At 48.1% G+C, this 21496-nt stretch overlaps 1 protein-coding gene across 3 annotated transcripts in view; it reads left to right on the top strand.

Annotated features, from left to right (window-relative positions):
• The window catches only part of TMEM154 (transmembrane protein 154), a 99686-nt gene that overhangs the window by 49108 nt on the left and 29082 nt on the right, over nucleotides 1–21496 (top strand). For all 3 annotated transcript variants that reach the window (XM_073576371.1, XM_073576364.1, XM_073576368.1), the window contains one exon: nucleotides 18496–18541. In XM_073576371.1, coding sequence (XP_073432472.1) covers nucleotides 18496–18541 — 46 coding nt within the window. The remainder of the gene's footprint in view (nucleotides 1–18495; nucleotides 18542–21496) is intronic.

The following is a 21496-nucleotide window of genomic DNA, read 5'->3' as shown; positions in this document are numbered from 1 at the left end:
GGCCTATGGCCACAGATTGGAGAGAGGAAAAAAAACCCTGCAGAAAAGGTTTTGGGTGTGTCAGTTCTGACTTGCACAGAGACAGAGCAGTGGTCTGCAGAGCTCCCTGTGTGAGGCAACACAAAGCGAAGCTGAGCCAAGGGCAGCGCGGTCGCTCACGGCAACTGGCCACGGACTGTTTTGTTGCTTCCCGGCTGCGATCCGGAAGATACAGCATGCTGTGCACTGAGTGAGTTTTGTTGGACATTAAAAACCTTTTTGTTTTTGAACTTGCTTAGGTCACTGCCTCATAACTGCACAGCGTGGAAACCACTGCTTTACATATGGTTGGAGAATGCGGGCAGTGTGAATTGAGGCATACCCAAAGCATGCGGTATGTCATATATTAGGCCTGCAAAGCTGCAGCTTAAGTCGACTGATTAGATGGAGGAAATACTGAGACAGTTGGCCGCCTCGCAAATGCTGCAAGAGGAACAGCAGCAAACCAACAATTTAATTCTGCAGCAGATTGCGGCTCTGCAAGAGGCAGGATCCCCAGCTACCACATACCGATCGGAAGCCCGGTACAAGGTCCGTTCAGCACTGAGGAAAATGGCACCTGAGGACGACATGGAGGTTTTTCTCACCATTTTTGAACGCACTGCGGAGCGGGCGAACTTGCCGGTGGCTCAGTGGGCTGAGGTGGTCTCCAACTTCTTGACGGGAGATGCATAAACAGCCTACCTGGACCTCAGTCGGGACGATACTCTGAACTGTGGGAAGCTGAAAGGTGAGATCCTTGCTCGACTGGGGGTTAATACATATGTGCGGGCCCAACGGGTCTTCCAGTGGTCCTTTTTTGAGACTTTCCCGGCTCGGTCTCAAGCTTATGACTTACTGCAATGGGTAAAAAAATGGCTACAGCCTGAGACTTTATCCCCGATCCAGATGGTAGAGAGGGTGGTGGTCGACCGGCTGGTGAGGGCCCTGCCAGCCGCCATACAGCATTGGGTGGGGCAAGGGGACCCGGGCACTCTGGACCAGGTGGTAGGACTGGTTGAGAGGTATACAGCCACACAAGACTTTATACGGGACACTGCCCCACCTCGGCTGTCGCATAAGGCCCCATCAGCTCAGGAGCCTGGGAAATGTCCACAACCCTCCACCAAGGGCAATACGGATCGTGCCCAAACTGAGGGGATATCATGGAAGGAGTGTGTCAACCGCCCCGTGTCCCCTTACGTGGCCCCAAGGTTCCCTCATGCCCAGTTCTTAAGTGTTGGCGATGCCAAGAGCCTGGACATGTGGTTGCTAACTGCCCCCTAACAACCGAACCCATGGATTGCGGGTATACCCGCCGGGTATCTATGTATGCCCAGCCAGTCTGCACTGCCTGCTGGTACTGAACGTCATCTGTGCCAGGTGCTCGTTAATGGGTACCAGACGGACGCTCTCTTGGACTCGGGGAGTTTGGTAACTATGGTGCATAGGTCCCTGGTTGCTGGGGACAGTCCTGATGGGCATAAGGTGGGGGTGGTGTGCATACATGAGGACCACCGAGAGTACCTGACCGCGGAGGTCACGTTCTCCACCCCGTGTGGGGAAGTAAAACATGTGGTGGGAGTAGTAAAGACTCTTCCATATGGAACTATATTGGGAAGAGACTTGCTCCTGTTCTGGTCCCTTTGGGAGACCAGAGTTAACCCTCTCAGGGACAATGGTATTCCATGCGCTGAACCTAAAGATGCCGAGTCTGGGATACCTGCCGTAGGGGTCTCCAACCTAGGGACATGATGTTTCCCTGGTAGGTTTCCCCACCGATCCCTGAACTAGAGTTGTCCTCTGGTAAGTTTGGGACAGCTCAGCTCCAGGATCCCACTTTGGCACGGGCACGGGAAAGAGTAATTGAGATAAATGGGGTGGCTCAGCCACCGGGTGCGGAGATGGAGTTCCCATGGATGGTAATCAACCAGGAGCTACTGTACAGGGTGGAGAAAATCAGGGGTGAGGTGGTAGAACAGCTGGTAGTGCCCCAGCCCTACCACCGGGTGGTGCTCAACATGGCTCACACTCACATGCTAGGAGGGCATTTGGGAGCCAAAAAGACTCAGGAGCGCATACTGCAGTGGTTCTTCTGGCCAGGTGTCTATGGTGAGGTACAAAGGTATTGTGAGCGGTGTCCGGAGTGCCAACTGACCTCACCAACCACGAACTACCGGAGCCCATTGGTGCCTCTGCCCAGTATAGAGGTACCTTTTGAGCAGATTGCGATGGATCTGGTAGGGCCAGTAGTAAAATCCGGCCGGGGTCACCAACACATATTGGTAGTCGTAGACTAAGCCACCCGGTATCCAGAGGCGATACCGCTCTGCCACACCTCGGCTAAATTAATAGCTAGCGATCTGTTTGCCATGTTTTGTCGCCTTAGGCTACCCAAGGAGATCTAGACAGATGAGGGAACCCCTTTTATGTCTAAGGTGACCAAGGAGCTGTGCAAGTTGCTCCAAATTAAACAGCTACGTACATCGGTGTATCATCCACAAACCGATGGGTTGGTGGAGAAGTTTAATAAGACCCTCAAAGCCATGCTAAAAAAGGTGGTCGCCAAGGAAGGAAGGGATTGGGACATGTTTGTAACGAATGGAAGCGGAGGCAGAGATGGTGAAGTTCACATTCGTTTTTTATTTTTAAAGTGGAACCTCGGGACCACGGTCCGGGGGTTTCGAAGGGGGCGTAACTAGTGAGCCCCGGGTACCCGTAGTAAAGACCCTCAGACTGGACCAGAAAGGAATACCCGGAGGACACAGGTGCTACCTCCAGTTAGACCCCGGACACGTGGCAGCTGTCCCAGCGGGACCAAAAGGGATAGCAGAAATGACAGCAGAGTTCGTAATGAGATGGGTCCTGGATCCGGGTAGATGGTGTGTAGCTGGCTCCGGTAACCTTGACTCAGTTCTCGGACTCGGATGGCTGTTGGTGAAATGGGATGACTTTTTCCCAGATGCTTGCAGATATAACCAGGGTTATCAGGATTCAGATATTTTTGTGGAGACAGACAGCATAAGAAAATGCACAGAGACTGCTATGCAGCGCAGACAGGTTAGCAACAGAACCGGAGTTGGCAATGATTGATACTCGTTGATCCGGCGCTCTCCCTATGGAGGAGAGGCCAGAAAGAGCAGCCAATGCGCTGCCATTGGATAATTGCTTATTTTGAAAAATGCACGCTGTCCCTTTAAGAAGCCAGGGGGCATGCGCGCGTGTCCTAATAGCTCTAGCTGAAGACCTGCCGACAGGACGCCAGGAGGTGGGGGAAGGGGAGAGAACTGAACGCTGAGAAGCAGGATGGGACACACACGGAGCCGGCTGCTGCACAGGCACAGCGTGCAAGGCACGAGGTGAATGCCCTGAACGGGGAGCAGCGGCAGACCGAGGCCCAGAGCCAGGGCAGGGACCGGGTGTAACAGTGTTACTGCCCTATCTCATGTTCGCCATCCGCAAGGTACTGCAGGCGTCCACGGGGTTCTTCCCATTTGAGCTACTGTATGGCAGGCACCCAAGGGGACTGCTGGATGTAGCCAAAGAGATGTGGGAACAGGAGCCCACTCCCCATAAGAGTGGTGTCATCGAGTATGTGGCAAAAATGCAGGATCAGATTGCCATCGTGCGGCCCATAGTAAAGGAGCATCTGTTGGATGCCCAGGCCGCTCAGAGCCGCACGTATAATAAAAGGTCCATGGTCAGGATCTTTAAAGAAGGGGACCGGGTGTTGGTACTAGTACCCACCCCAGAAAGTAAACTCATGGCCAAGTGGCAAGGGCCTTATGAGATACGGGGGAAAGTGGGGGAAGTGAACTATAAAGTTTACCAACTCAGAAAAAGGACACCCGAGCAGCTGTAACATGTAAACCTGCTTAAAGCCTGGAAGGACCGGGAATGTTTAGTCACGGAGGTGACTCCGGTCGTACCAGCAGAGGGTCCTCTGGCACTGACCAAGGACACAGCCGGGGGACAGGCTAAAAAAAATGACTCGCTCACCAAGCAGCAGCGGCGGGAGGCTCGGGCCCTTGTGCAGAGGAATACGGATGTATTCTCAGAGCTGCCAGGTCGGACCTTGGTGATACAACATGACATTATCACTGAGCCCCAGGTAAGGGTGCGGATGAAACCGTACTGAGTACCAGAAGCCCGAAGGCAAGCCATCGCAGCCGAGGTGAAGCAAATGCTCCAGTTGGAAGTCATTGAAGTGTCCCGGAGTGAGTGGGCTAGCCCCATTGTGCTAATACCGAAACTGGACGGGTCGTTACGCTTCTGTAATGACTTCAGGAAGTTAAATAAGGTGTCAAAATTTGACCTCTACCCAATGCCTCGGGTGGACGAGCTAATTGAAAGACTGGGAAAGGCCCAGTACTTCACCATGCTCGACCTCACTAAAGGGTACTGGCAGGTTCCCCTGACAGAATCAGCTAGAGAAGACCGCATTTATCATGCCAGAGGGTCTGTTTCACTATGTTGTCTTACCCTTTGGGTTACATGGAGCTCCGGCCACATTCCAGAGGCTGATGGACATAGTATTAGAACCTCATCGGAAATACGCATCGGCCTATTTAGATGACATAGTCATCTTTATTACCATTTGGGAGACCCACCTGTCCCAGGTACAAGCAGTTTTAGACTCCCTCCGAGTTGCGGGGTTAACAGCAAACCCAAAGAAATGTGCGATAGGGCTCACAGAAGCTCGGTACTTGGGTTACGTGATCGGTCGTCGGGTGATCAAACCCCAAGTAAACAAGTTTGAGGCCATCCAAAACTGGCCCAAGCCCTTAAGTACTAAGCAGGTGAGGGCATTCCTTGGCATCATTGGTTACTACTGCCGGTTTATACCCAATTTTGCGGGGGAATCAGCACCCCTAATGGACCTCTTAAAAGGTAAAAGGACAGTGATGGTCCGATGGAATCCCCAGGCGGAAAAAGCATTTGAGTCCCTGAAGTCGGCGTTGTGTGGACAGCTGGTCCTCATCAGCCCCTACTTCAAAAAGACCTTCATTGTACAAACCGATGCCTCGGAGGTAGGTCTAGGAGTGGTGCTGTCACAAGAGGTGAATGGGGATGAGCATCCAGTCACCTACTTGAGCAGGAAACTGACCCCGGCAGAGAAAAATTATAGCGTAGTGGAGAAGGAGTGCTTGGCGATTAAATGGGCCTTGGAGTCCCTATGATATTATTTGCTTGGGCGTCAGTTTCGTTTGGTAACAGACCATTCCCCCCTTGTCTGGATGAGAAACGCAAAAGAGAGGAATGCCCGAGTCACCAGATGGTTCCTGTCCCTATAAAACTTCAGTTTCTCAGTGGAACATAGGGCGAGGAAGACACAGGGAAATGCGGATGCCCTGTCACGGGCCCCCTGTATGGTGACAAATGTTCAACCCCACAAGCTTGAACAGAGGGGGGGTATGTGAGGCAGCGACCGGAGTCATATGTGAGGGTCGCTATGTGTCCCCCAGAATGCGCTCAGAAGCGAATTAAATCCGCTGGAGTGCCCTGTTGTCGCAGCAGTGTGTTGTGAATTCACTTTCTGGCCTACCTCTGGTTGCTGGTGAAGGTAGTGGAGATGGTTGTATTGACAGAGGGGTCGCGAGTTCTCTTTCCGGGCTCCCTCTGGTGGTTACAGGAGGTATTGGAGCTGATCCAATTAACAGAGGCCTGCCACCTGATAATGAGGAGGACGATTGGACATTGGGAGTTTCTGACTGGATTTAAGACAGCCGACTCCCTCTATCCCTGCTGGTGTTTTTTTCCTGCCTCCTGAGATCTTAGTTTCCTGCTCAGTCCCTGCATGCTCAAGCTTTTGCTATTGTTCACATTTGATTTGGTCTTGTCTATTTCAGTTTTGTGTGGTCATTTCCATCCGTATGTTACTGTTTGTCCCAGTTTGTTTTTGTCCCTTATTAGATTGGCCTCTCTTTGCTCTGTTTTCAGAATATACCAGAGTGCTGATATAGTGGACGAAATCTAGTGACTTCAGTATTTTTTCTATCAGACGTGTTGGGCATTTTTTGCAGGGTTTTTTGCGTGATTGCAGACAGTGTCTTTCCTTTCCTGTCCTGTCTACTTAGTTTGGGCCCCATCGTTTGCTCAGCCTATTTTCCTACCTGCGTTTGTGTTTTCATCTTGTCTCACCGACAATATATGTTTGGGGGCTATCTATTCCTTTGGGGTCTGCTCTGGGGCAATTTAGATTTCCCCTTTCTTGCTTTAGGCTTATTTAGTTCTCTGGCTGTGTCGAGGCATCTAGAATCATCGTAGGTACGCTCCATGGCTACTGCTAGTTGTGTGGATAAGATCAGGGGTCTGCAATCCGCTTAGTTACCAACCTCTCTGGTTTTCTGTGGCTTAGCTTGGTCTTGCTTTCCTCCTCGGTGACCCAATCACAACAAGTGTGCCTGTGGCTCACAGGGCAGAATAAAAGTGAGTTTGAGCCTGGTCAGGTTATTTGGACCAAGGAGTTTATTCTGGAAAGCCCATTATGGACTTTTATTTTTGAAACGGACTGCAGGAAGGTTTCCTCCAGCCCAGGTCTTATAAGTGGCCTATGGCCACTGATTGGAGAGAGGAAACAAAACCCTGCAGAAAGGGTTTTGGGTGTGTCAGTTCTGACTTGCACCGAGACAGAGCAGTGGTCTGCAGAGCTCCCTGTGTGAGGCAACACAGGGCCAAGCTGAGCCAAGGTCTGGCGCCCCTTGCATACCCGGGCAGCGCGGACGCTCACGGCAACTGGCCACGGACTGTTTTGTTGCTTCCCGGCTGCAATCCGGAAGATACAGCGTGCTGTGCACTGAGTGAGTTTTGTTGGACATTAAAAGCCTTTTTGTTTATGAACTTGCTTAGGTCACTGCCTCATAACTGCACAGCGTGGACACCGCTGCTTTACAGTACGGAAAGTATTCAGACCCCTTTAAATTTTTCACTCTTTGTTTCATTGCAGCCATTTGGTAAATTCAAAAAAGTTAATTTTTTTCTCATTAATGTACACTCTGCACCCCATCTTGATTGAAAAAAAAACAGAAATGTAGAAATCCAGGTGTAAAAACTTGTATCATTCCCAAGAAGACTCAGGGCAGTACTAGCTCAAAAGGGTGCTCCTACTCAATACTGAGCAAAAGGTCTGAATACTTATGACCATGTGATATTTGTTTTTCTTTTTTAATAAATTTGCAAAAATTTCTACATTTCTGTTTTTTGCTGTAAAATCCCATACACAATGTTGGTTCTACAACTGTATATCTTGGCCCAGTCTTGATGTAGGAACTTATGTGTCTTTGCTCCATGGTGGTCGGGTTTTAGCCCTCCTTACCTTAGCCATGTCTCTCAGCACTGAACACCTTGCACTTTTGAGGCCGTAGGGCTGGAATTTGACAATGTAAGGGGTGAAGAGGAAGGAGAGCGCAAAAGAGGTTACCTCTCCTGCTCCATGTTCGGAACCACCTAGTCAGACAGCAGGGTTGCCAGGAGGAGAAGACTTTCCGACCTGGACCGACCGTACCATGTGACCGTGGGGGGCAGTGACCGGGAAGAAGAAAGGACGGGCAGGAAACTGTGCAGTGTCAGGGCAGTAAAGGAGTGTGCGCAGGACAGAGAGCAGGCTGCTACACCACGCACCCAGAGAGAGAGAGTTCCCCGTCTGAGGACTGAGACTGAAGGACAAGGCATTGTGAGTGCCATATGTGAGTACGTGGATGCGTTAGCCTCCGTGACCAGAGGAGACTTTCCCCCTGACAGTATTGAGACAGTGACGGGAGCGCGCAGTCCTGGGGACCGTAGTGATGAGCTGGAGCCCCTGACTGTGGTGAAGAGGCTTAACAGCGTGCGCTGCATCACTCCTGAGGTGAGACAGGCGAGGTATCATACAGAGACTCAGAGCAGGGAGACCCAGGTTCCTCATCAGTTCCCAGCTTCCTGCTTTAACCCCTGGAGGTCCTAACTTCAACTTGAGCAGAGACTGTAGAGACTGCAAGCGCCGCTGTTGTCGGTGCCTACGTGAGAGAAATAGACCCTTCAATCAAGCTTTCCCCAGACTGATAAGTGATAATTATCCTAGTTTAACTGTTTTAACGCTGCATAACCGTTTATCTGTTTCCTTCAGCTCCATTGTTCTGCTTTACGGTTTTACTCTGTCACATTTAACCCCCTACTGCTCCTCCCAGCGTGGAGAGAAAAATCCTTGTAAAATAAACCTTTAACTTTTGGTCTGTCTTGGATCCGTGGCGACATCCTCTGTACCTGCAGGTTATTACAAGTGGCGTAGTCGGCAGGATGTCGCACAACCACGCGGAGGCGGCAGACCAAGCAGTTGGGGGAGGCCCCAGGTCTAGCATCTCCCTGGGAGCCATGTTAAATAATTTGCCAAAATTCTCTGGGAACAATGTTATGTTGTGGAGTTGAACGGAGCACATCCGAGAGATGATGTGGATGCATCCCATGACGCCGACCTGTAGGCAGAGATAGCAGTGATGGCCCTAGAGAGTGAGGCACGGGATTCTGTTATGCTTGTGTGGGGAAGGAGACTTGATGGACAGACTTGACTGGAAGTAGGAGGGGACGGTTTGTGCACTATAGACGGAGATTGGCAATGACAGAAAGGTAACAGCAGGGAAAGACAGAAAAGGGAGTGCAGTACCGAAATTTGACCACAAGATGGCAGGGGGGAGTGTAGTTCAGGACTTGACATCAGCTTACGGCTATAGAAACTGCTTAGTCATGGGGGGCAGGGAGATAGGAACCCAGGAGGGAAATTCCCAGTGAGAGAGGGGATAAATAGGACAGGACAGGGTTCCAGGTTAGGTTAGTTCTGGGAGGAGCTCAGGTGGAGAGACTCACTACAGAAGACTGACAACAGTGGAGAGCTCAACCAATGGACTGACAGGAGAAGACAGTCAGGGGGGTGGCCCTGACACGATGTACCGCAGGACAGACGAGGCCCCGTGGGTACCGATTGGATGACGACCTCGGGCAGGTGAAGCGCTGGCGGTAGATTGGTCTAGGACAGCCCCAGCGAAAGATCCGCGAGGAACGTCACCACGACTGAAGGAAAGGTGAAGGTACCCGGGCCTGGATACGGAGAGCTGTAAAGGTGCTGCGGTGTGTGGCTACGGTCGTCAGGAGGACGGCCAATAAACTCGGACCTGTCACAATTGGAATCTGCCTCCGTCTCGTCTTTGCATCGTCTGGTCGCGGTAAGCAGTGGACCACCCTCCAATCCGGCCCCCTACCACATTTAGACCCCCAGGCGAGAGATACCCTGGATAAAGTTTGACTTATACTGGAAGACACACATTGGGACCCCACTGATGTAGGGGAGCTGCGCATGTGACTGTTCCACCGGGTTCAAAGAGAGGGGGAGACCGTGATGCAGTTTATGAATGCACTGCAGGAACTACATTCTGCCATAGTCCGGAAGGATGGCATAGGCGTAGGGCCGATTGACGTGCTGCAAGACCAGCTGGTGACGGGCTTGAGAGACGTGATGATGAAGCAGGCCCTGCGAGAGCGCATGCGGGTAAAACCAAGCATGACTTTCTCTGAGGTCAGGAGTGAGGCGCGCACGTGTGAGCAGGAGCAAGGGGTGATAGTGCCGGTGGAGAAGGTACGGAGCGGGGAGGTAGCCGCCACCACGGCCGCTGCCCCCCAATGGGTCGAAGACTTGAGGAAGGAGATTAAACAGATCTGTGAAGAATTGGCTGAATCCAAAAAAACCCCTGTCGTAGAGTCCAGGTCCCCGGTGAGACTAATGTCACTCAGCGAAGAGGACCACCCACATGTTATAACTGCGGAAAACTTGTCCATATTGTTTGGTGGTGCACCCAACGACCTTCCCAGCGTCAGCCATTAAACTAGACGGCTCCGAGCATGGGTGGCGCCGCCCGGAGCCTGAATATTTGAGAAGGAGTATCGAAAGTCCCACCAGCCTCGTTTCCACGTGTCCCTTGGTCTGGGGCGAGATGAATGGACGAGCAGTACGTTGCCTAGTAGACACTGGCTCTCAGGTCACCACCATGCCTGAAGGATATTTCCGCCAACACTTCATGGAGGCGATACGGCCGGAATGGGGGCTGGTGATTAAGCTCACAGCGGCTAATCACTTACCCATCCCAGTCGCAGGGGTGGTATGGATGAACATAGTGGTCTGCGGTATGGATGTACTGAGAAGAGGAGTAGTGCTGGTGCATGGAGAAGCAGTCAAAGACCATACGTAACCATGGGCATGAATGTGCTTAAAGATCTCGGGAGACTTCTCATCAATGAGTCCCTAGACCAGTTCCTGCGACAATGGAGCATCCATACCCCTCAAAGGAGGGTCTTCCAGCAACTGATACGGACAGCTCAGGCCCAGGAAACATACAGTAATTGGAAGCCGCTCGGCAAAATAATCGTGCCCGCCTCTGTCAACCGAGTGTTGCCCCCTGGACAGACCATGCTTCCCTTGCCCATCCTGTCTGGTATCCCTCTGGAGGGGGTTGAAGTACAAGTTGAACCTAGCAAGGCCAATCAACTACCGATGGGAATATTAGTTGCACGGACACTGGCTACGGTGCGGAATGGAACTGTCCTTGTGCGCTGTGTAAATTTGGGAGAGAATGACGTGACCTTGCTCACTTGGAGTGATGTGACCCATATCCTAGGCATGCCTGATGAATTAGTTCCATCTGAAGCAGTACAGCTGACTGTGAAGCCAGAAGATACATGGATGGTGACTGTCGGTGCTGAAGTGACCCCCAAACCCCCGATTGCTGAAGGAGGGGCGACGGATTACTGGAACACATGCGGGCAGAACTCTCGGAACTGACCCCCCAACAGGTTCCCCGGGTGGAGTCCCTGCTAGGGAAATACCAGGATGTATGTGCAAAACATGAGGACGATTTTGGGAGCACCACCGCAATAACACACAAGATACCCACCGGGGATGCGGCGCCTATCAGAGAACGATACCGTCAGATACCCCACACTAGGAGGTGAAGGAGATGCTGTCACAAATGTTGAAGAAGGGGGTAATACATGAGAGCCAGAGTCCGTGGGCTGACCCCATTGTCCTGGTGCGGAAGAAGAACGGGTCTTTACGCTTCTGTGTGGACTACCGTCGGCTCAACACCTGTACCGTGCAGGATTCGTATTGGTTGCCGAGAATAGAGGAGTCCCTGTCCACGTTAGGAAATGCCAGATACTTTTCTACACTTTTTATTTGATATTGGTTTGTGGCTGACCACCACTGTTGTCGTGCGCGCTGGGTTATGTTCGCCGTTCTTTCTGTGTTCATTGTGATTGATCTAGGCTGCTGTGTATGCACACAGCAGCCCTGCCCCTGGCTCTGTTTGATTGTGCACCTGTGTCTGGGCCTGTATCACCCTTCATCTGTGGTGGTAGTCAGGCAGTGTTGAGGTTAAACCTGAAATGTCTGTGTCCAGACCTTTCAACCTTTATCTGCGCTCACCTTTTCTGGCTCCATGGGAGTGATTCAGAAACACAGTTTGCATTTAATATGGTGTTGATTTTAATACATTTAGGAGGCCGTATGGCACAGTGAATATAAAAAACGTAGAGTAGGACTGCCCCATATGAGAATGCCTTGGTGTGGCGGGGTGGCTCAAATAATTGATCAATTTTTTGCTAAAAGTCTCAATTTGAAATACAGTTAGAAATCAATATGTGCATATGCACTTTATGTATTGCGTTCTGACCACAAGCAGAGCTGGCTTCTTCCCTTTTTTTACTTTCTACACTAGACCTGGCCAGCGGTTATTGGCAGGTTCCAATGTCCGAGCAAGACCGAGCCAAGACAGCTTTCATTCTTCCGATGGGAATATATGAGTTCGACCGCATGCCATTCGGTCTGGCCAATGCCCCAGGAACGTTTCAATGTCTCATGGAAAGATATTTAGGGGATTTGAACTTTGAAGCTACCCTGATCTATCTGGATGACATCATTATCTTTGCCCTCACATTCGAAGAACATCTACGGAGCCTGGAGCAGGTCCTGAGTCGGCTACAAAAGCATGGGCTGAAAGTAAAGCCTCAAAAGTGTCATCTCTTCCATACTCAGATCGAGTATTTGGAACTCACTGTTTCAACCGAAGGAGTGAGGCCTTCTCGAGAAAAGATTGCCGTGGTACAGGAGTGGCCTACCCCAAAAACCGTGAAGGATGTGTGCGCATTCCTGGGACTCACAGGATACTTCTGACACTTCGTAAAAGACTTTACACGCATCCCAAATCCTCTTCTCGAGCTACTGAAAGGGGTGGCCTCCTGTGCTAAAAACAAGAACGTACAGTGGGGAGACAGCCAGGAAGAAGCGTTCCTAGCCTTGAAGAAAGCTTTGACAGAGGCCCGTGTGCTAGCCTACGCTGACTTCACTCAACTGTTCATCTTGCACACCGATGAGAGTCTGCAGGGGCTTGGAGCAGTACTGTCGCAGACACAGGACGGGAAAGAAGGCGTCATAGCGAACGCTAGTCGGTCTTTGCATGACTACGAGAAGAACCCAGATAACTACAGTTACTTCAAGCTGGAGTTGTTTGCGTTAGTGTGGGCAATGAGGGAGAAATTTGCGGAGTACCTGGCTGGCTCTGAAGTTCAGGTGCACACGGATAAAAATCCGTTAGCTCATCTGGAGAAAGCGAAGCTCAGGGTGCTAGAACAACGCTGGGTAGCTCAGATGGCGAAATTTCGGTACAAGATCACCTATAAAAGAGGAGCAGAGAATACCCATGCTGATGCCCTTTCCCGAGTAAATTATCGCAGGCCAGCGCCTAATCGGGATGAAGAGCTGGAGATTGTGGAAGTCCCGGAAATTGGAGGAACTGCCAGGACGGTGGCAGCTACGTGGGAGACAGAACAGGAGGAGACTCGTGCAAGTTTAATGGAACAACCCCACGAAGAGTGGGTCCAGGTGCAGCAGGAGGATCAGGAAATAGCCCGGTTGAGGCGGTGGGTTGCGTCTAAACAGATGCCCAGCCATCATGAGAGGAGTACTGCGAATGTTACGGCAATGGGAAAGGCTTCAGCTGCGGGACGGCATCCTTTTTCGGAAGATGTTTCTGCAGTCAGAACTCAGTGTCACCTGACAGTGATTCCCTCATCCTTTGTGTTCCAGGTGGCTACAGAGGCTCATGAGAAAGGAGCCCACTTTGTCCCTGAAAAGACCTTCCAATGGCTGCAGCGCCTGTTTTACCATCGAAATCTGAGAAGTGTGGTGGAGAAAGTCTGTCAGCAATGCCAGAGCTGCGAACTGGCCAAACCTCCTGAACATCGGGCTCCCACACAGACGGTGAAGTCGTCTGGCCCATTAGACCGGCTGGCGATAGATTATCTGACGATCGGGCCAGCTCATCAGGGCTACGAACACTGCTTGGTGATGGTGGATCACGTCACGAAGTTTGCCTTCGTCACTCCAACACGAGATCAGATTGCTGAGTCCGCTGCTCATGCCATCTGCAAGTACTTCATCCAGGTGTATGGGTGTCCTAAGCGTATCCACTCCGATCAGGGAGCCTGTTTCCTTGGAAGAGTAATGGAGGAGTTGCACCAGTTGTATAAGATCGGGAAATCACGGACAACACCTTATCATCCACGGGGAGCGGAGCTTGTGAGAGATTTAACTGCACCCTGATCCAAATGCTACGAACCCTGGAGGAGGAGAAGAAGGCATGATGGCTTGAATACGTCCCTGAATTGGTATGGGTGTATAATAATCATAAGCATACCACCATCAGCTTCACACTCTACTCTCTGCTTTTCGGACGGCCCGGAAAAGAGATGACAGAATTGGAGTTAGAGCCCGTGGAGGACTACCCACAGACGAGAGTGTACTCCTGGGTTCGAGAACACCGTCATCGGCTACAGACTGTCCATCGACTGGTACGGACCAGACTACAGGAGCTGGAACATCCTCAAGTCACTCCTACGGGGGACAGCCCTACGGGCTGGAGACTAAATTTTAGTGAGATAAAAGCGCCCTCATAATAAATTGGAGTACCGTTGGGAGAAGGACCCATACAGGGTGAAACGTCAAGTCAATGCCAAAGGCCCCGTCTATGAGATCCAATCAGAAACAAGAGAGGGTGCCCTCACTCGTATGCTGCACCGAAATATGTTACGACCATGTTTGTCTCAGGATCCTGACTGAGAACAAGAAGCACCTGCTGCCCCACAGGCAGCTCCATTGACTGATGTTGATTTTGAAGATGAGGAACACTCAATTTCCCCCAGGGGACACGGAAGGGAGGCTAGTGCCTGTAACTGCCAACCCAGCGGGAGAGACTCAGGTCACCGTTCCTCCCGTAACAGCTGACACGACCGCTCCTTCTGATTTGCGACGCTCTGAGTGTTTAACTGCTGGTGTACCCCCCCGTTCGCTATAACCAGAACTAATTCATTTTGCAACAAATTGTTCAGGGATTGGAACACTGTCAACGGGAACTACAGAAAATCTCGCCTGTGGAATGGCAAGCGAAAAGAGTGGGTGAATGTAAGGGGGTGAAGAGGAAGGAGAGCACAAAAGGGGTTACCTCTCCTGCTCCATGTACGGAACCACCTAGTCAGAAAGCAGGGTTGCCGGGGGGAAGACTTTCCGACCTGGATCGACCGTACCATGTGACTGTGGGTGGGGGCAGTGAACGGGAAGAAGAGAGGACGGACAGGAAACTGTGCAGTGTCAGGGCGGGAAAGAAGCGCGCGCAGGACATAGAGCAGGCTGCTACACCACGCACCCAGAGAGAATTCCCGATCTGAGGAGTGAGACTGAAGGACAAGGCGTTGTGAGTGTCGTATGTGAGTACGTGGATACGTTAGCCTCCGTGACCAGAGGAGACTTCCCCCTGACAGTATTGAGACAGTGATGCGAGCGCGCAGTCCCGGAGACCGCAGTGACGAGCCAGAGCCCCTGATTGTGGTGAAGAGACTTAACAGCGTGCGCAGCATCGCTCCTGCGGTGAGACGGGCGGGGTATTGCACTGAGACTCAGAGCCAGGAGACCCAGGTTCCTCATCATCTCCTAGCTTCCTGTTTTGACCCCTGGAGGTCCTAACTTCAACTTGAGCAGAGACTGTAGAGACTACAAGCGCCGCTTTTGTCGGTGCCTACGTGGGAGAAGTAGACCCTTCAATCAAGCTATCCCCAGACTGATAAGTGATAATTATTCTAGATTAACCATTTTAATGCCGCATAACCGTTTATCTGTTTCCTTCAGCTCCATTGTTCTGCTTTACTGTTTTGCGCTGTCACATTTAACCCCCTACTGCTCCTCCCTGCATGGAGAGAAAAATCCTTGTAAAATAAACCTTAAACTCTTCATCTGTCTCGGATACGTGGCGACATCTTCCGTACCTGCAGGTTATTACAACAACACTGGAGGATAATGTATTCCTGGTCGATTCATGTTTGATTCTTCTCAAATGTTTGACTGATAATGTGCATCTTTTTTCTCAACATGTTTTTTGTGACTCTATAGACTATTTGCAACAAAACTTTTGATGGCTCTGTGATCATGCCCCAATATCTTAGTAATTTCAAGAGTGCTGCATTGCTCTGTAAAACATTACACTATTTTTTACTTTTCAGGATATGTGCCCACGATTCGAAGTTGCTGTGGGTTTGACACTGCGTACTTATTCAGCATCAAACCCGAATCGGCCAGATGTTACAGCATAATGGATGGGATTTCAAGAAATCCCATGTCCACTATACGTCCAAAGATGCCCACGGCTCATCTGTGAAGAAGGACATGCGGCGTGTCTTTCCAGACCGCAGCATGCCAATTTCTCTTGTGGAGATGCTAATCTCCACAACAGAAATGACATCAATAGAATGTATTGGACGCGGTAAATCAGCACGGTTCAGTGAACACATGTAGAGTCACCTGCGTTCAATAGACGACAGCGCTTTGGATGCAGCAAACAGGCACTGCATCCAGAGTGCTGACAGTTCCGGATCGTGAGTACACGGCCTCAGAGTCAAATAAATAGCTTTTTTGGCTTATTTTACCTAAGGGAAACAACGTGGCTAATAATTCTGCACAGGTTAAAAAACTATCTCTCAATAGACAAATACACATCACCTGATCTGCTTCATCCAATAAGGATTCAAATTTAAACAGCTTGGATTTAGAAAATCTGCAAGAAATTATGGTTTTTGTCAAATACTGATTTATCTAATAATTGTGCACACAGTCTAGGTAGGAGTCTCAGGAACACATTCAAATGTATAACAGTACATCATCCATTGTCTGCAGTGTTATAAAATTGGATACAATTTTTCTTCCTTTATTAAAGGAAATTTGTCACCACATTTGAGCTATCTATCCTATTAACATGGGCATACAGGTTATAGACGGCTGAAAAAAGTCTTACTTGTATGTCTCATATTAGATGACTTGTTGTAGAGAACTCATCTTTTATCCGTTCATGTAAATGACGTGTTACAGGCTCTGTGGAGGACAGTGGCCAAAATAATGCTGCCTCCTTGGTTCATTATGCTATGCATCACCTCCCACAGCAACACTGTCCATGGGAAATTGGGTGCTCAGCCACAAATCTCATGAATACGCATTCCATCTCCCAGCGGTCCTCTTCAATATTCCATCTTCCTATGGGCAAAGGGTTCAAGTTCACTCTGTGCAGGCGCCCTTATCCTACCTGGACCCCATCCTGGTATATATAGCGCCTATCCTGGTAATATGTTCCTAACCCTGGTATATGTCCGTTATCCTGGCCCCCATGCTGGTAATATGTCCTTTATACTGGTATATGTCCTTTATCCTGGGCCCCATCCTGGTAATGTCCCTTATCCTGGTATATGCCCCTTACCCTGGCACCCATGCTGGTAATATGTCCTTTTTACTGGTAAATGTTCCTTATCCTGGGCCCCATCCTGGTATATACAGCTCTGGCAAAAATTAAGAGACCACTTTCAAATGTGCAAATTGTCTGATTTATCTCTTTATGGGTATATTTGAGTAAAATGTAAATTGTTCTTTTAGTCTATAAACTTCTGACAACATGTCTCCGAATTTCCGAACAATAAATTTTGTATTTTTTTCCTGACAAAGAAGAATGGTCAAAATAAAAAAAACTAAACAGTGCTTTCAGACCTCAAATAATGCAAAGAAAACAAGTTCGTAATCATTTAGAAACAACAATACTAATGTTTTACTCGGGAAGAATTCTGAAATCAATATTTTGTGGAATAACCATGATTTTTAATCACAGATTTCATGCGTCTTGGCATGCTTGCCACCAGTCTTTCACACTGCTTTTTGGCTCAAAAATGTAAGCATTTCTTCTTTGTTTGATGGCTTGTGACTATCCATCATCCTCTTGATTACATTCCAGAGGTTTTCAGTGGGGTTCAGGTCTGGAGAATGGGCTGCCCATGACAGGGTTTTGAAGTGGTGGTCTCATAATTTTTTTCCAGAGCTGTGTATAACCTCCATCCTGGTAATATTGTCCCCATTGTGCCGCTGTTTATTAATGCATGGAAAAAAAAACAATTATACTCACCTTCCCTTCGCTCCCCCGCTGAAGCTGGCAGCTGACTTCAGCGTGTAAGTGATGAGAGCGTCTGATGTTACTGCCATGCTCCCCCAGTTACCTGTACATGTCAGCTGTTGGAATTGGATTGGCCGACAGCATATATTGCCACCCAAGGACGCGATCGGTCTCTGCGTTGCAGTACACCTCATCTGGATGTGTGCTTGGGAACACATTCCAGTTGAAGTTTCTTTTGGTCTGCGGACTGCTCACCCGCATGCGCCTGGTCGCAACCTCTGCGATTGTTATATCCTTGCCCATAAGAGGGCGGAACACTAAAGAGGAACGACAGCACTGGAAATGTGTAGGTATGAGATTTCCAGCTGAGAGCCCAACGTCACAGAAGCAGAGTGACTCTGTGGGAGGCGATACATAGCATTATAAAGTGCAGAGGTGGAGAAACATCTGTCCCATTGCCTGGAAGAGGTCATTTACATAATTGAATAAAAGCGGATTTCTCAACAACAAGGCATCTGATATGAGACATATAGGGTTGACTTTTTTCAGGAATCTACATCCTGTATGTCCATAGTAATAGTTTAGATCACTGAAATGTGGTGACAGATTCCGTCTAAAGCATAGAGAAGCGCAGCACACTGCATTTTTTGTATGCTGTAAAAAAGCAAATTGAAATAGATATGTGCAAAAATTGTATGTCAATCTGATAATCATTTGAAATATGTTTTTCCTACTGCATTTTATGCAAATACAAACATTTCCATATAAGCACCTTTTTTCACCGTACTAAAGGAATTGTTTAGTACACCACAAAAACATGGTGTATAAGAGGCCTACAAGACACGCATTTCAACTGTAGAAGAAACTGTTATATGAATGTATCCGCTATCTGCTTGCATTGTGATGTGTAATATATACTCCTTATTGTGTTTCCACATAAAGACTTTACTGAATTTCTTTATACATTGCTCTGCATTTGTAGGTTGTCGCTTGTCAACCCTGGAAGAAGAGAACAAATTTCACACAAGGTAAGAGACACTTTCATCATGTAGCCACTAGGTGGCTCCAACTGAAAGAAGAATTCAGATAGCAAGCAATCCAGCCAGGATAAAGTGTGATGATAATTACTGGCCGCAGCGATCATATTCCGAGATTAGTGTGGTTAGATTGTGGACACTATGGAGAAGGGCAAATAGTGCTACATTTTATAATTACTAAGCCTCCTATTGCTGAAACAGGAAATTAAGAATACACATCCAATCTGTAATAGTTCTTTTTCTTGACATTTAATATTAAAGCAAATATTGTCAGACAATGCACTGATTTTTAAGTGGTTGTGAATAACAGAATTAAACCTCTTGCTGCTTGGGGCAGGGGTTTCACAATGCACTCCTCTCCTTAGTATGATATCTGTCAACTAGACAATCATTCCGGTGACTGCTCTCGGTTTCGGCTTTACCTTACCCCAGGTTTTTCCATTGGCGTCCACCTAACACCTACATCTCCTCTTGTTCCTTCATCTCACTTTTTTTTATGTGTTTGACTCACAAATGCATGAAACTAACTGATAGCAGGAGAACATGTGAACATGCCCTCTTCTCTCTTTTACATGAGCTAAAATATTTTTTTGCTGTTTTACTAGCAATTGAAATATGGATATTGATCAAGTTGGCATAATTACAGGCCGTGCAATGCTTCCTTGGGGATTTAAATATGCAAATCGCCTCTTCAGCTAATACTAGAGAAGAGAGAGAGAGGATTCAAAAAGATATAAATAAACTGGAGAAGTGGGCAGCAACTAACAGAATGGTTTTTAACAGGGAAAAATGCAAAGTACTACATCTGGGCAATAAAAATGAAAAAAGCATATACAGAATGGGAGGAATAGGCCTAAGCAACAGCACATGTGAAAAAGACTTGGGTATACTAATAGATCACAGACTGAATATGAGTCAACAGTGTGATGCAGCAGCAAAAAAGGCAAATGCAATTCTAGTATGTATTAACAGAAGCATACAGTCTAGATCACGTGAAGTCATTATTGCCTTCTGCTCCTCTTTGGTCAGACCTCATCTGGAATATTGTGTCCAGTTTTGGGCACCACATTTTAAAAAAGACATCAACAAACTGGAGCAAGTTCAGAAAAGAGCAACCAGAATGGTGACCGATCTGCAAACCCTGTCTTATGAGGAATGGTTGCAGGATTTGGGATTGTTTAGTTTGCAAAAGAGAAGACTGAGAGGAGACTTAATAGCTGTCTACAAATATCTAAAGGGCTGTCACATTGTAGAAGGATCATCTTTATTCTCATTTGCACAAGGAAAGACTAGAAGCAATGGGATGAAACTGAATGGGAGGAGACACAGATTAGATATTAGAAAAAACTTTTTGACGGTTAGAGTGATCAATGAGTGGAACAAGCTGCCACGAGAAGTGGTGAGTTCTCCTTCAATGGAAGTCTTCAAACAGAGGCTGGACAGACATCTGACTGGGATGATTTAGCGAATCCTGCTTTGAGCAGGGGGTTGAACCAGATGGCCCAGGAGGTCCCTTCCAACTCTACGATTCTATGATTCTATAATTCAGAATGGGAGAGAACTGGAACTCTTGTGCCACTATTGGAGGTAGCACCCTAAAATTAAATATCGACCCTTTAATGAGCCTTACCATGTGACTTATGATAAAAAGTCGAATCAGAAGCTCAATTTGCAGACTTGTTTTGGGATATTTGCCTTTCCTCAGTGCAAAGCAGGAGAACTAATTTGGGTACTTTTTTCATACATGAATTCCACCTTCTTGCTCTTTGGTTACCTGCAAGCTGCAGCTTACTAATCTATTGGGTCACAATATAGAAAGCAGGGCTGTGGAGTCGGAGTCGGAGTCGTGGAGTCGGAGTCGGAGCTCATTTTGGTGGAGTCGGAGTCGGAGTTGGAGTCGGTATAAAATGGACCGACTCCGACTCCTAAAATATATAATAAATTGGGTACAGTAATTCAATGCAGGATGTGCTGAATATTTTTTTATAGGAGTTTGGGAAAGTTATGAAATGTCCTATAAATGACTGTTCTATTCCTGATCTAAGGCTACATTCACGCACAGCGTTTTTCCTGTGTTTTTTGAGGATACGTTTTTCAGCTGCAAAAGCTGATCATCTTTTTAAAAAACTGCATCACCTGAAAGGTTTTTGAGCTCATAGATAATGTTTTCAATAGCAAAAGCAGATTAGAAATCTGCTCTATCTATATATCCATTTATCCATATCTGTCTATCCATATCGTATCTGTACCAAAAAGAATGAAAACCGGGTAGTACACCAATATATATTCTGTTCTATCTAAATATCTTGATTATTGGATCATAAAAATGATTAAATGTCTGAGGTTCACATTGTACTACAATACATTTTTCACTTAAATATAAGCAATATGTGTGGGAGTCGGAGTCGGAGTCGTGGAGTCGGAGTTGGAGTCGGAGTCGGTGTAAGGGAAATTGAGGAGTCGGAGTCGGAGTTGGAGTCGCAGGTTTGGCTTACCGACTCCACAGCCAAAGGATAACCAAAGGAGTTTTTTGTTAAAAAAAAAGTGCAAACAATTCCTTAGTGAAACAATACACAAGTTTATGGTTAGCAAAAAGATGTACAGGAGTAAAAAGATGTGCTACACAGGACACCAAAAGTAGGTCACACTCAGTACAAGGTTAAATTTAAATTCTAGTAACGTATAACATTATTGGGAAAGAAAAAAAAAACAAAGGATCTAGCAAGTCTAACCGTGCCAATTACCATCATTCACAAGTAAAGTCTAGAGGGGAAAAAAACCTCACCCAAATACTGAGGTACATGGTAGAAACACACCCCATGGTGTACCTCAGTATTTGGGTGAGATTTTTTTCCCCCCTTTACCTTTCCATATCTAGTAGGCCTATGATGACCAAACTTAGAAATTTGTTGTTATATGGGAAATATCTTTCAAGCTAACCATTCT

Source organism: Dendrobates tinctorius, unplaced genomic scaffold (genome assembly GCF_039654945.1).
Source record: "Dendrobates tinctorius isolate UK_male_01 unplaced genomic scaffold, ASM3965494v1 ptg000008l, whole genome shotgun sequence".
Lineage (NCBI taxonomy): Eukaryota > Metazoa > Chordata > Amphibia > Anura > Dendrobatidae > Dendrobates > Dendrobates tinctorius.
The sequence above is the reverse complement of the archived record's forward strand: the minus strand, read 5'-3'. Positions and strand labels throughout refer to the sequence as shown.